At 37.0% G+C, this 15,862-nt stretch overlaps 1 protein-coding gene across 1 annotated transcript in view; it reads right to left on the reverse strand.

The window, feature by feature from the left end:
* Window positions 1–15,862, reverse strand: part of PTPRN2 (protein tyrosine phosphatase receptor type N2) — a 625,844-nt gene that overhangs the window by 371,547 nt on the left and 238,435 nt on the right. The window contains exons 7-9 of the mRNA XM_033074413.2: window positions 12,269–12,523; window positions 10,867–10,907; window positions 8,987–9,360 (exon numbers count right to left, since the gene is read on the reverse strand). Coding sequence (XP_032930304.1) covers window positions 8,987–9,360; window positions 10,867–10,907; window positions 12,269–12,523 — 670 coding nt within the window. The remainder of the gene's footprint in view (window positions 1–8,986; window positions 9,361–10,866; window positions 10,908–12,268; window positions 12,524–15,862) is intronic.

The raw sequence follows: 15,862 nt of genomic DNA on the forward strand, positions 1-15,862 counted from the left end.
GACATATCAGAAGTGAATTCCTCTTGCCTTATACCCTGAAGCAAGAGTATTCCCTCTCAAAATAAATAAGATTATGGTTATAATTCTACAGACAATTAGTTAATGTGATTATGTATCTGCTTAACAATTATTAAAAATCTCTCTTTAAAAAAATATCTCCTCCTGAACTCTTGACCTCAGTGATACATATTAGACTAGTTTGTGTTTTGGAAATGTAGGGAAATGGGCCACTGCTTTCAGGATTTGCATGCTTTCTTTTAAATTTTCAAGTCTGAAAATATGTGCCACCATATGAAGAGTAGGATTCAAGTAAATAGATACAGCAAATCATCAAATTTTCCACAGCCTCAGAGCACAGACTATAAGGAGTTTAAAGAATACCTTTGCTTTTTCTTTTTCTCCCCCCAAAGTATTATTTTTGTTAATGTCTATTATTCTGCTACACTCATTCCAGCTGAATTTCATCTACCATTGTACTCCTTAATCCCTCAATGTATTTAAATCCATCTGGAATTTTTTCTAAATCCTCCATAGTTCTTCCTAACAGAGACAATTTGCCGATGGGGTACCACTAATCTCTGCACACGCTGAGGAGCAGCAGTTCACGACAAATCTTTCTCTTCTATCTCATAACCAGCTCTTAATCTGCAGTGACACCCTGCCCCTTGCTCTGTGACTCACTCTCCTTAAAGTCAGTGTGAAGAGCATCCCATTTATCTCCTGTTGATTTGAAGGGTAGGTACAACTTGTGGTTTTGCTGTGACAGCAGCTTTTCTCCTGGGAGAGTCTGATGCATCTCAGCAGAAGGTGCTGCAGACCTGAGGGTCTTCCATGTGTGGTGCTGCCACAAAGGAGAAGAGAGGGTCCCTGGCACTGTCTCCTGGAGGCCCTGGCTCAGTGGGCCTCATATATAAATAGTCAGAACTTGAATTGTGTAGCTTAAAATAGTAGCTTATTGTCAACATGATCTCGGAGTCTGTGATCGCAGCACTTCTCCATCTCAGAGGGGCTGTAAGCAACATTTTTTTTAAGACATAGTTTCTTTTGGGTTTCCCTATTTTTTTCTTTTTTCTTTTTTTTCCCTGCTAAAATTAGTAAATATTTTAACAAGCACCATAATGGGAAACTCAGCTACTGATGTATGAAATAGATTGATGCGAAATTCCTTGTGTGCAAATAAATGTCAGTAGTAACTGAGGCATGGGAGAGCTGCTGATGCTACTGCAATAAACAGATGTAGCTTTACCAAGGTTCCACTAGAGATTTTCACTCCTCTTTTCCCACTGACTCCTGTCTCCTGGGAATTGGCTTCATGGCACTTTTTAGTACACCAACACCACTGTTTTCTGATGTGAAGTCATTTACCAAGCCTGGCTACTGGCAACTTCTGAGCCACACACCTCACAATCCAAATGAAGGATGTCACATTTGCCTGAGGAGGGAATAAATGGAGAAAGGTGTCATTTATTCCTGACCCAAGGATGGAGCAAGTGCTCCTGCCACCTCGGGTAGCACACAGCCTGTTGGAAAAGACAGGGCAACACAATGACGTGTCTCTGCCATTCTCATCAGGCTGGCAACCACCAATATAAACGATCACATCCAGCCTTCTCCAACTCCTACTCCTCTTTTTCTAGACACAAAGGAAGTCTCAGTCATTACAAGAACAATGCATATTATCCATACAATGGAGAAGAAATGGAGAGATTAGAGGGGTTCACTGCAGGTCATAGAGGAGGTAAGTGCCATGGCAAGGACTACTGGGAACATTTTTAATACCAAACTTACAGTGTTGCCAATAAATTCTTTCTGAGCCTACAAAGTCTAAAAAAAAACCATTTAGACACTGAAATAGTATTTATTTCTCTTGTCTGAAAGTTCCTGTGAGAGTAATTCATCTGATAATCTATAATGAAAGTCCTGGGCACTGATGCCTTAAGTCCATGGTGTTAGAAAAGCCTGCCTTGTCTGTCTGAGTTTTGAGTTTTTTGCAGCTTCATACATCTTGAAGCACACATCTCCTGTAAAGACTTTGGGAAGCAATGCATTTCATGGATTTATTTTGGCTTGACCACAGTCTTGTGTCTTACATTAAGTTAAATAATGATTCATTTTATAAATGGTTCATGTTTTTCTAGAATTCATGAGAGCAACCAAATAACTTTGAAGCACAGAGCTATTCACTGGATTGTTTGAGAGCTGCCTGAATTCACAGCACTGTTATCATAACCATTTTAAGGACACTGCAATTTTATTGCATTGGGCTGCACTTCCATTTTTTCATGCTTGTTTCCTCAAAGGCTATATTAGCCATAAAACCTTTTTAAGCTTACTTCTGTTTTGACAGCTCAGCAAATTCCCACTTTCCGTGATTTTTTCCCTCTTTTTCCACCATCAGTAAGTGTGAATCTAAACCTCTTAATACAGACAGATTCAAGTCCAGACCAATTTGTAACACAAATGACACTTGCTAAAAATCAATGGCAGTGGTTGGGCTATGAAGGTCAGAGGAGATAACAGCATCCTGGAAACAAGAGAGTGAGAGAGAAGTTGAGAAGGACCAACTCTCTGGAGTTATAATCAAAGTGTGACACCGTGCCAGCCTGTGCTTGCATTACTTCAAACATTCAGTACCTCCAGCTGTGTTAATAGTAACAAATTCATACAGATGCTTTGTTGCCTGAGAAGCACAGAAATAATGGCAATAATCTGTGCCATGATTGTGCTGCCTCCCTTCTGAGGCTGAAATGGACTCCACCAAAGTACTCCCTAATGCATTTGAAGCTGAATGCTAGAATCAGCTACAGAGTTCACTTGTCGTGCACCCTGAATCTCTGATGCAAAAAAGCCTTGAAAATGCAAACCTGTTCTTTCATATCAGATTACTTCTTCATACAAGTAATTAGTAAATGAGATTGAGGATAAATGATGATACACATTTTAATGTACTTTTGATTTTTTGTTCTTTCCCTTCCTTCATATCTTCCATCTTTCTTCAAGGCAGCATAAAGCCCAGACCAATTTATAATGCAAAATGAAAAAGAATATTCAACAATACAGTGTTCATAAAAAGGAGTTGAAGAAACGCAAATACTAGTTCATAAAGGGACTAGAGCACCTCCTCTATGAAGACAGGCTGAGGAGGTTGGGGTTGTTCAGCCTGGAGAAGGGAAGGTTGTGTGGGGACCTCAAAGCAGCCTTCCAGAATCTGAAAGGGGCTACAGGGAAATCAGTGGGGACTCTTCACCTGCAAGTATAGTGACAGGACAAGGGGGAATGGCTTCAGGCTAAAAGAGAATAGGTTTAGGGTAGATATTACGACGAGATTATTTACTGGGACACTGGCACGGGTTGCCCAGAGAACAACTGTTTGAATTTATTCACTGATTTTCTACTTAAGAAATTACTTCAATCTGATTTTTAGTGGTTGAACATTTACATTTTGTACACATAATGTGAGCTAAGAAAGTGAAAAAAAAAAAATCAAAAAACAAGGCATGAAAATTAAATTATGCAATTTTTACATCTGAGCTTCCCAGGACTAGGCAGAACAGCACTGATGAAAAAGTATTGTCAGATAATAGACTGCAGTGTGATTCAGTATGCTGCATTCCCAGGAATCCTGATCTTTGGCTTTCCTGTTCTCACTCATTTCAAAAATTTAAAATTCATTACTGTTTCATGATGACCTGAATGGTAATCACCCAAAAAGCACTGTGATATCCTAGAAGAACTGACCATATGTTATTGTGAGATATTTCAGCATCTCAGGGTTGTAACGACTCCCACTGTTTATAAAAACAAAGCACAGCCCCCAGCCCCATCCTTAGTCTGGGCATATCTAATGAGCAGTTCTATAGCCTGGAGTCAGCAGAGTGACCTGAACCTGCTCACTCAGAGGTTGTGGAGTATTGAACCAGCTGCTCTTCCAAAGACCTTGCATGTAAGTCCCCAAAAGCTAAAGCAGCACAGAAGCATGGAAAGAGGAATGAGAGTGTCTGGGAATGTCTGGTGTGGGAAAGTGGACCAGCAGCCACTCCTGTTCAGCTAGGTGGAGTATTGCAGGTCTGAGGGATCCTTGTGGTGCTACTGGGGACTCCAGGCACACTCCCAGAATTGCCCATTGCATCAGGACCAGAGTGAATCCTTGCCATTACTGTCATTAGTGCAGAGGACTGGCTGGTCACCAGCTACAGCAATTAGACAATTTTCTGTCTATGTTCCTCTAGAGGTAAGAATGAAAAGAAATGAGAGGAAAACATCTGTAACAGCAAAGCCCCTCGAGGAGGGAAAGATGGACACTGGGAAGGACTCTTCTCTTGTCAAGTGATCTACATCAGCAGGTGAGAATCACGTTCTGTCATAATATATTCCAACAGATTTTGAAATCACAAAAATAAGGGCAGCTGAAGAACAGGTTATCATATTATCTCTGTACATATAACAGATAATGAAAATATACAAAGCTGAACACTCATATTAAAAAAAAAGGGCAGTATTTATTGCTCTCTGTGACAAAGCCACAAAGCCACAAGCTTTTATGTTATTTTCTTGTGGATGAATAGGAAGCATGAAGTATCATTTTCCTATGGGAATATATAATTTCAAAATTGAGGCAGTGAAGCAGTAATATGTGGGATATGATCTCTGTCACTTTCTAAGAATCACAAGAAAACTGGAGAATTATAGATGGAAAAAAGATTTAATGTCTAGAAAACTCAAGGGACCATGAATAATTATGCATGAAGAGTTGGCAACAGAAAATTCTACAATTATGTCTCTCAACAAGTTCTGGTGCTGAGACATAAAGACCAAATTGTGCCTACTGGATAATTTCACAGGAAAGGATTTTCCATGTGTATTATTCAGATAGGGGGTCAAGCTATGTTGACAGAAGCAAAACCTTTGGCTTTAGAATCAATTATGGACATTTATGGAACTTATTTATTCAAGGGAAGAGTTATATAAGGGAAGAAAAAATCAGATATAAAAATTTTGCACTTAACTTCTTTTCTAATGTTAGCAATGCTGTCCTTTGGTGATTTTAACAGACTTCAGTAGCAACAGGTTTTCTGGTTTATGTGTGTTTATATTTTCTTTTCATTTTTAAAGGTAGTTGTAGAAATTAAGTGAAGAATATGCACAAATCTTTTCCCTTGATAAAGTGCACTTGTAAGTAGAATAATGATTTCAAAAAGGACTGTGAGATATACAGAGAAGGTCAAATCAGTGTTTCTTTTTGAATATATGTACTAAAAGACAGGAACATTCTGTCATTATTTTCTAAAAAGAGCTGCAAGGCCTCATGGAATATAAATCTTTAGCTCCTAAGAAACACCAAGATCTTCCAGTAACTGAGAATGATAAAACCTATCAGCCCTGTTTCAATGCTGTAGATATTGTGATTCATTTTTCCCATTTATTTTAAATGTAATTTTTAAATGCAATTAAAATGTTTCCGCCTGGTGGGGGGAAAATAATGAAGATCATAAAAATACAATTCTTTAATGACCTGCCTAGGAAAACAGAAAACTTGAGGAATAAACCAAGACTTCTGCACAACTCAGCTTCAGGGTCCTAACCCAAATGCCATCCTGAGGAAAGTAATCATTATATGCAAAACAGTATCATTTATCACATCTGTAAAGGTGGAGAAATAATATCAAGCATTTGCAATTAACCCAACCCTTCAGCACGTTAAATGGGTCAGACTAATCATATTCCATAGCAATTTTACACTGCGAACACAAGAGCCATTTTTTCCCAGCACCTGAGCAGAATAGCAGCTACCTCCAATGAAATGCAGAGCCATGCATGCAGGATCCAGCTCAGTTAATGTGTCGTGAACAGATTTACAACCTATACAATTTTACATAGACAGTCTGGAATTGAGAGCTAACATATGACAAAACATGAAATATCCAGGAAATGCAAAATACAACAATGCCAGAAGCTGGCTCACAAGCTGAGAGAGCTGCCATGAGCTGTCTGTGATCTAGTATTTGTATGAAAAACTTCAAGCACAAGGCTTCTGATAAATCACAAAACAGGATGGGTTGCTCTGCATTAGGTGTCCAAGCATGGCTTCAGACAAGCATGACTTGATTTTGAAGCTTGAAAGACTGTGATAAGCAGTGGAAAGAGACGAACTTTCAAACTAGGATTTTTCTCATCATTTAAGTCTAGCTACTCAATCTCATATTTAAGAAATTGCATGCCAGCTTGGCTATTTAAACTGCTGAGCATGCAGCAGCTTACATTTAGATTTACTGGAGGTGGTAAGAACTACATGTTCTGGAATGTGAGGCTTTGGGTTTTCTCATGAGACACTCAGGAGACTAAACACTGTGTAAATGTTTTGATTGTGGGATCTAGGCCCTCATTTTAGAGCAAATACTGCCAAACAAATGGGAGAATTGGCATGCTTTTAAACAAAAAAAAAAAAAAAAGTAGTTTCCCAAATGTGAAGAACTAGAATTTCAGAAAATAGAATCCAAAGGCAAGACTTCTCTGATTAGAGAGCTCACACTGATGTATCCCAGCTATAACAGAGTTATAGTTTATAACTATGGCAAAAGAGAATACAAATGAATCCCATAGATTACTTTTAAAAAATAAGATTACTTTAGAATTTTAGAGTTAAAATTAATAAAACACTTCAAAGCAATTACACTGAGAAAGAAAAAAAAATCTTTCACAAATATTCCAGTGGTAGAACAGCAATTTTTTGAAAGAGAAGAGAGTAAACAAAGTAAATCACCAATTTGATTGGTTTCTCAGGATAATAAAGTACTGAAGCAGCACAGTGGAGGATTTGCTGGACAATTTTCTACACTGAAAGTGTCAATTCATTGGATTGGTATGGATTGCAGTGCTGCAACCATCTGAAAGGTCACTTGACAAACACAGCAGGAGGGACCTACTGTTCTTGCCATTGACAATCAGACTGCCATTTTGACAAGCCTTTAAAGTATCACAAATCTTTACTTCAAGTATTAGATGGAAATGTTTATCTTTTGTATGTGGCATGATTAAATGCTGGCATCTTCTCAGCATTTCATGAAGTTCACTGCAGAAGTGCTAATGCTGCCTTGGATCATACTTGCAAAACCTCATAAGCTAATGGGGAATGGCTCTCCCCAGCTATAGCAAGGAGCCATAGGACCACACAATTATTTAAGTTGGAAAAGACTTCCAAGATCATTGAGTCCAACTGTTAACCCAGCACTGCCAAGTCCACCACTAAATTGTGTCCCTAGGTGACACATGTACATGCCTTTGAAATTCCTGCAGGGATGTTGATTTCCATGGGCAGCCTGTTCCAAAGCTTGACAACCCTTTCTGCGAATTTTTTTCTAACGTGCAATTTGAACATCCCCTGGTGCAAGTTAAGGCTTTTTTCTCTGCAGAGCCTTCCTGCCCTTCAGAAGATCAACACTCCCTCTCTAACTTGGTTTCCACCTGAAAACTGACTGAGGACACACTCGATCCCTTCATCCAGATCATCAACAAAGACATTAAACAGAACTGGCTTCAGTACTGAGCCCTGTGGAACACACTTGTGACCTCCAGTTACAACCATGGGTGTAACTCCATTTCCCACCACTCTGGGTCTGGCCATCCAGGCAGTTAAAAACCATTAAAAATTGTAAAGAAGGTAAAATATATTTGTGTATATGGACTCCTCTAGAACCAACAAAATTTGGACAAATTACTTTCTTCGGCAAGTTTCATTGAATAATTAGAGACATAATTCAGGGAAAACCCATCAGTGGGAGAGTAGCTAGGAACAAAACCATGTGTTATACAGAGAAGAATCTCCAGGCTGTGAACACTGAAATTCAGAATGTCTCCCATTTCATAGTGCTCTGACAGTTCTAAACTTTACCACATTTATGAGCCAAATAAGTCTGGATAGTCAAAGGACATGGTGTCATCAAGAGACTCTTTGGAATAAAGGAGTCTTCCAGATTGATATGAGTTAAAAGAGCTGGGGGAAGTAAGGAAGTAGTGCTGAGCTGGGGAAAAACTGTCCTCTACTGCTTCTCATAGCATTCCTAGGCAGGAACCAAGAGGTGCAGTTAAAGGGCATTGCACCAGTTTCTGGTCTGTTTCTAATGTGCAGTCACATGCACTTCAATGCAAAACAGTAGAGTAAAAACAAGAATCTTCCACAATCCTATTGCCTTCAATCCCATTAATAAGTTTAAGACAGTCAAAAGAATCAATACATGCTAAAGAAATTTCTGCCTCAGTTTCTCTGTGATGTTGGACAGTGAACTGTAAGCCCATCCTAGAAATTCCCAATTTCTCACAGAACAGTAGTCAGGTTCGCTAATCAAATATAACATTGTTCTACGGAGGGGAAAAGGATGTAAAAGTGCCTACATGGTTCTAAAATCCCAAATCCTGTAATGAACTGTGTATCATTAGGTGCTGAAGTTGCCTTTTTGAAAGCATGATATTAAATGTCAAATTCATTAGTGGCATGACCTGAAATCATTAGGTCTTTCTTTCTAAACTAGCTGCATATGTGATGTTTGGATTCCTATATGTGTTATTTTCAGATCAAAATGAAACCGCACAGAAAACACTGCGCTTTATTATTGTGCGTCATTTTTTTGAAAGAATGACTCAGGCATTGATATTTAGACTACTTTCAAGTCAAATATTTAAAGCTTGCATCCTAACCATAAGCACACTTACTGACATATTGGAAGGTCACTAGAACATGAGAAGATAGAGAGAGGTCTAAGCAAAGACCTACAAATTTAATGTCTTCTGCATGGAAGAAAAGGCAACTGTAAGAAAACTGAACTGTTTGCTTGTATTTTCATCAAAGTACTGAACAGGTTCCAAACAGTTTCAGATGTATTAAAAATCAGGCCTGTGGCATTTTCCTCTTGTACATTCATATTTCATTAGGTGCAATGACTTTATCTTTTCCCCAGTTAAAAATGCCATTCAAATTGGGTGTTGTACTTACTCTTTCACTGTCACAATATAGCCATAGACTTCATCCTCAGAAGATTTCACTTCAAGTTGTAAGCCTTGTCCTGTGTTTTTCTGAGGCTTTTCATAGGAGTTTCCTTCCTGCATTAAAGCATTCTTAATCCAGTAGTTGGTCTGGCTCAGGTCTTTGGAGTCAGATTCACTGTTCTTTGCAGTTGTCAGCTCCCTTGAGAAAGTCTCACTTTTTACATTTTCCACACCAGCATTTGTTTCTTCTGAGGAAGAAGGGTCAGTTTCTTCAGATTTCTTAGTTTGTGTCTTTGTAGGTTCTTCAGGAGTAAGGTCTTTATGCATGCTTTCAGCTAATGCATTCTCATTCAAGAATCTAATCAGTTTTGCAGTGTTCTCCTATATTAAAAGAATAATATTATTTTTAAAACTAAATACAGGAAGGTTATATTCACAAAAGCTGGATATAATTTTTCAAACTCGTATTGATATGGTTGAGTCTACTCATACAACTGGTGCATGGTCATTTTCTTAATTTCTATAAACTTAATTTCTATAGGCTATGTTAAGAACATGCTGTTTATTCAGTAATAATAAAAGAGCATTAAATTATGCCACTATATTTTTCCAGTAGTTTTCATGTGTCTAAGTGTTGACGAAAATGAGACTTTGTTATCAGATAAATTAATGAAGAGGAGAAAAAGTAGAAATGTGCAGGGTTGGGCCTGGAAACTCTCAACTCTTGGGTCTCACAAGTTATAACACCAGAAAAGCAATAGATATTATATCACCAATTCTGTTTCCCTTCTTCATTTCTAGAAATGGTGACAAATTCTGTGTGAGTGATTCAATAAGCTAAACATATGATCACAGAAAAACAAAATGTGTCTAACAAATTAACAATAAGCAAATGAGCCAAAGTCAAAACAGGTGCCTGGAAAAATTCATTAGCTAGTTTCATTTCATAACTTCTTTGCAGCCAAGCATTTGGGAGGAAATGATGGCTAATGGGCACTTTGTGCTCTGTGTCACAATAAATTCTATTCAAACATTCCCTATTCAAACTGTCACTAAGAAATTTATACATGGGATCCTCTGTAAGTCTGTTGTGACTACAGCACTTCATTCCTTGAAGATTTTCATGTGGTTGTTTAAAGCTCCTGCCACACTGTCCATGCATGTTTTCCCTGCTTGGTAGAAGGGCTGAAGAGATTTTACTGTGAACACAAGAGGATTTGTCCGTTTATGAGTCTTGCAATATTAGCTTTTGGTGGAGTACATAGGAGGAGAAGTTTCATACAGTTTTTTAAATATTCCTTTGACATTTTTTCTGCTCCATGAAACTGAGAAAAAGGAAGATAAATATACATCAAGAATGCCTAAATATTGGACAGCCATCCATAGGATATGATTCAAAGCTTGGGAGGAATATTGTAAAAGTAATCTGGATTAAAATGCTAATTTTGATGTTACTAGCTAGGGTACGAGATGTAATGCTTAGAGCTTTTGAAATCCCTCTGATGTTCCCCAGAAGTAGAGCCAAGGAACATGGGGAAAAGAATTTTCAAGAACACCTCAGTGCTCAAAAATTACTGATTTGAGGAAAAGCCTGAATTTGTCTGAACTTTGTGAATCTATTATGAATTCTGTCTATTTAAAAATTAGAGAAAGGGGAGTAAAGGACTTGATTTTGCTTTTCGAACATCAAAACTCATTTTGGTTAAGGTTTAAATAAATGGTCATTTAATATTTCAATGCCTCAACAACATCTCTATGTGTAGTATTGAACCATAACCACACAAATCATAGAACAAGTCTTATATTTCAGCGAGTTTGTCTTTCACTGCACAGAAACTTCATATTCTGAGAAGGAATAGTTGTTTTGGTAAAATACTGGTACTCTACCTCTTTATCAGTTCTCACACTGGCTTCATGCACTCCACTGTCTGTAGGATATGAAAAGCACAAATATATAGTTATGAAGGGCAAACATCATATACAAAACAAAGACTTCTCATAGGCTGCTTTTTAGTGGTGGCCTTTTTATGTGATTTAAACATTGAGACATCAAAGCTGGAAGGGCAGAGTAAGGAGCACTGTGTAATTTGTTATTGTTATTCTAACCCCACTTTGATAACAAATTAATGCAAGATCAATAGACAGAGTACTTCAAGAGCCAATGTAATAGTGTTATTTTGCTAATTAAGTGTCAAATCATCATATCAGTTTACCAATATCTGAGGAAAAAAAAAAGAATCAAATGGCTCTAACTTGCTGAATGGACACTTATAATAAAGGAAAAGGAAACATATATTTCCCTCATATGTATTTTGGGGGAAGAAAATTACATATTTCAATAGATATCATTCACCAAAATCATGTTACAGTTTAACTACAGTGATGATATTCGGTCATGCCCTTAACCTCAGTCAAATAACACTGGCTTTTTGCTTTATAAACTGAATGTCATTCATTTTTCTCAGCATGATTCAAGATAAATCCTCCAAGTTTGCTCCTTTTAATGAACAACAAAATCTGGCAATCAGAATAACCAGAATATCCCTAACCAGTAAGGATTTCAGTACATCACCATGAAAACAGACAGTTAAAATAATTTTTTATGACTTACAATATATACATTTCTGGTGTGCTAGATATTATAACATTCCTAAAATAGAAAATGAATGAGCAGTAACTTATGTTCCACTGTGGTATCCACTCATTAATGGCAATTACTGCGGCTCCTGAATCTGCATCACCAGGAAAATATGTGTGCAGTCAGAAATAAATAACCATAATAACTCTTCAATTCCTTAAGGAGGAAAGAGAACAAGTGGGTTTGTACCTGTACTTGCCACAGATTTTCTTCTGCAAGTAACTGCAGCATGTTAAAAAATGATTATCTGTAAAACATACCTTTTTCTCTGCATATTTTGAAATACATCTTGTAATATAATAATTTCTGTGATCATTTTGTTTAAACATCTAATTTTCACAAATAGGAAATTAGACCACACAGCATAAAGCAATTCTTATTTCAATATAATTGGGTGTGTAGGTTTATCTTGTTTGTGAAGCTTGAAGACAAAGTGTTCAGAAATAGATTTTTTTTTTTTTTTTGGTAAATGAAGAATGTGCTGTGAAAAGAAAACCACAATCTAAAACTCCATAGCCTTTTGGGAAATACTGAAACTTTCCTTTCCATCTTCTTTAAAACAGATTTTTAGAAGTCTAGCACTAAGGTGAAGCAATAGAGGAAAATTAGGGTAGCTGTCTTTTTGCTGTACTTAACATCTAAAATAAATACCTGGGATATTAACACTGTTTTCCATTAATCCAGCCTGAAGCTCTGCCCTTCCTTGAGCATCTCCTTTCTTCACTTGTGCTCCTGTTTTGTCTTCCTTAGTTTTTCCAGCATTTTTTTCTGTTTCTTCCTGAATGTCAACACTTTGAATTGCAGTGGCGATAGTATCAGCGATTTCATCCAGTTCTGTTGAGCTGAGATTCTCCACATTCACTTGATGTTTCTCTAGGTCCTTCAATACATTTTTAATCAGTGTCTCTGCATCACAAAACAACACAAGCACATGATTTAGCTGCGTACATGAAACACATGTGCTTATACCTTTCATTTTTCCTAAAAGATAGCTTTCCCTTCATGGAGAGTATCTGCTTTTTAAAGGAAGGCACTCTCATTCATGCTGCACTCCTCACAGAAAACACAGTATTCTTAATGGATGTTAAAGTTTGTGATGAGGGGAATCTGTGCCAGGACAGGGGGATGTATGCTATCATAACCCAGCAAGTTCTCCTAGAGAGAGGGCATGAAATTATCACTTTTTCTTTACAAGAAGAATATTCTTTTCTAGTCTCAATTGACTTAAAATACTGAAATGTTAAAGTAGCCCAACTTTTTTTTAGCTGCAAAACAGTACAAACAACATTACTGTTTCCTAGAGATCAGTTTTCTTTGGTGACTTGCTTTCCCAAGATAAGTAGCTATATGGAGTTCTGGGGAAAAATGAGAGCCAGATATTTTGTCTTTCAATCAAAAAGTTCCTTGTCAATTAGAAGTGGATATAAATATATGTCCATTATATAAATGGTTATGTAAACGACAAAATTTCTAAATGGTATTAATTTCTCCTGGAATATATATCTAATTTTTCAAATACATATTTACAGATATAGATGATGTAGATGATATAGATGATTTAGAGATATCTGTGTCTACATAGAGATATAAATTATAGGTATGGAACTTGTTTTGGTTTGCCAGCTATAAATGTTTTACCAGTCACATTGAGAAAAAAACAACAAAACAAAACAGCAAAACACCTTTGATGTGATAAAAGTTTTGAAGATAAGGAAATTCAAGGGCAATGGATATTAAAGGTGACTCAGAAGATGGAGCATAACATCTCCCCAGGGAAGGCACTTTTCTGACTGCATGTGTTGTATCTCTACTTCACTATCAGTCTGCAGAACTCTGCAAAACTCAGCCCAGTGTCCCTTGGAGTATGAGATGGAAAATGTAGTGCGCTTACTATAGCACATGAAATCCATTTCCAATCATGCCTCTGTTCTGCTCATTCATGTTAATAAGAAATTTAACATATTTATGCATATGCATGCAAGCAAAAAAACTCTTTCACATAGTATTGTGTAGGAAGAGGAAAATAAGGGTTGCTTTCAAATCTCTGTTGAATGTATGAATTTATATATAAGAGGTTTGAAGGTGCCATCCAACCTTTCTTCTCAATAGTAACACTCTCCATATTAAGCACAGTGGTTGCACAGGTTCATCATCTGTAAGCAAGACTTTGGGACCATGCTGTCAACTTTCAGGCTCACGTAAAAGTGAATTTAAAAGCAGGAAAAGAGGGTAAATGACATAAGGGCTAAAAATAAGGATTCTTCTTTTTCCTCACAGCAGAGGAAGAAGTACACAGAGAGTAGGAAAGAAGTAAAAGTAGTTAACAGACTTCTGCTTCAGGGGAGAGGCAGTGGAACATCTGTGATTTTTGCAGGGACACAAGCATCAAGGACTATTTTTCATTGGGAATGAGAGACCAAGACCTTGGACACAGCCATCATTTTTGGACCCTTCAGTTTTAACTGAAGAGTTCACCGTCAGCATCTTACCATCAGTTTCCCAATTCCATCTCAAGGCAAAGACTAATTTCCCCAAAAATCCACCAATCAAAATAATGTCATTTTCCTATAACTAGTCCATAGAAAGCAAAAGGACCTAAACAAATAACAGGTTTACTGTGAGTCTGAGAGGGTGTTAACATATGAGGAAGGTGGTTCTTTGATGTACTTTCTTTTCCAGGTAAAAAAGAAACATCTTTCCAACATCATGATGTTATTACATTCTACTAATTTAATGATAAAATTCAGTAATATAAAATACAAGCTAATCTTGAAAAATGTGAGTTTTTGAAATTTCCCTTAAAAAGAGTTTTAAGTTCACTTAATTGTGACTATCAATGAAAAAAGACAGGTTATATCTGTGATGTTACTTCAAACTGACAGCTGACAAAGTCTTTGGTACCATACTGGAATAGCAGAGTGCTTTGTACAGGAAAGCAAGTGTTCAAAAATGTGAATCAAAGATGCAAACTCAATCTGTGCCAAATTCTCTAGGCCAAGATATTAATTAATACTAAAGTTTGACAGAAGCTTAGCAACACTTCAGAGAAAACTTTGAAAAGTTTCCTTTCATTTTATTGTATCCATCCCCTGTTATGAATTTAATAATATAGTAAAAGCACAGTGACCAAATGCTTTAGTTTAGAAAGGTAATTTACAAGAGCAAATTAATCCAAACTGAAACAAAAGTTTTCAATGCACTTGATCAACCTGAGTTCAAGACATTTTTTCAAGAAAAACAAGAGCTACCTGGCAGAGGGGTGGATGGGGTGTTACACATAGCAGCAATGCATAAAACTAAGTAGGAAGAAAACAGTGCTGTGGCATTACCACAGGAGCCTGGTGTCTGCTTAGCTATCATTTCTGATCTTATCTTTTGTAAAACTATCGGACAATATCTTGACAGAAAAGCCTAAATTATTGAAGCAGAGCTAATAAAGTCAGCAATGAAAAGACAGAATATATGTCAGATCCAACTCAAAACTAAAACTTTACAAATAAAACATCATTTGAAGACAAATCTTAAAAGAGAATTATATTTCAGGACATATATAATTAAAAGAGTTATATTAATGTAACACAACTAGATTTTTATTTATTTCATTTGATTCACAGCCAGCTGTCTAGACCAACTGCTGAGCTACTCAACAACATGCAGGCAATGTAACCTTGTCATTTCCATTCCATTTTTTTCAAACTAACTTCTTCTCTTCACCTATATTCTTAGCCCAGTCTTATCTCTCCAGTCCACCTTCAGACTCATCTTTAATATCTATTGTCAACAAAAAAGCAGTCTTAAACAAATGGGAATGGGGGAACAGGGTAAAGAGTAACACAAAAAAGAATGGCCACACACCCTATTCCAGATAATATTGACGGACTCACTGCAAGTTCTTCTGGTTCATTAAAACCTCAAAATTATATAGAGGAGCCTCTTGCTCCTCTAATACTGGCATTCCTTCCCTGGTCATTGTCACCTGGGCACAGTTCATCAGACAGAGTCCTAAATACTGCACTGGCATGAGTAAAACTTTGGAATTATATCTACTTTTACTGAACTACAATGTTAGTTAAAATGTCAAGGACCAAAGGCAATAATCAAAGGCAGTAAGTATGAGGAATGTCATGTTTTTAGTGTCCTGGGAGGTATAGTCACCAAAGTGTCTGTAACAGCCTGGTGAAATGCAGGTCTGCATAAAGAGGCTTGCTAACTTCACGTGGTTACTGATATGATATTAATCCTTGT

Source organism: Catharus ustulatus, chromosome 1 (assembly GCF_009819885.2).
Source record: "Catharus ustulatus isolate bCatUst1 chromosome 1, bCatUst1.pri.v2, whole genome shotgun sequence".
NCBI classification, from domain to species: domain Eukaryota; kingdom Metazoa; phylum Chordata; class Aves; order Passeriformes; family Turdidae; genus Catharus; species Catharus ustulatus.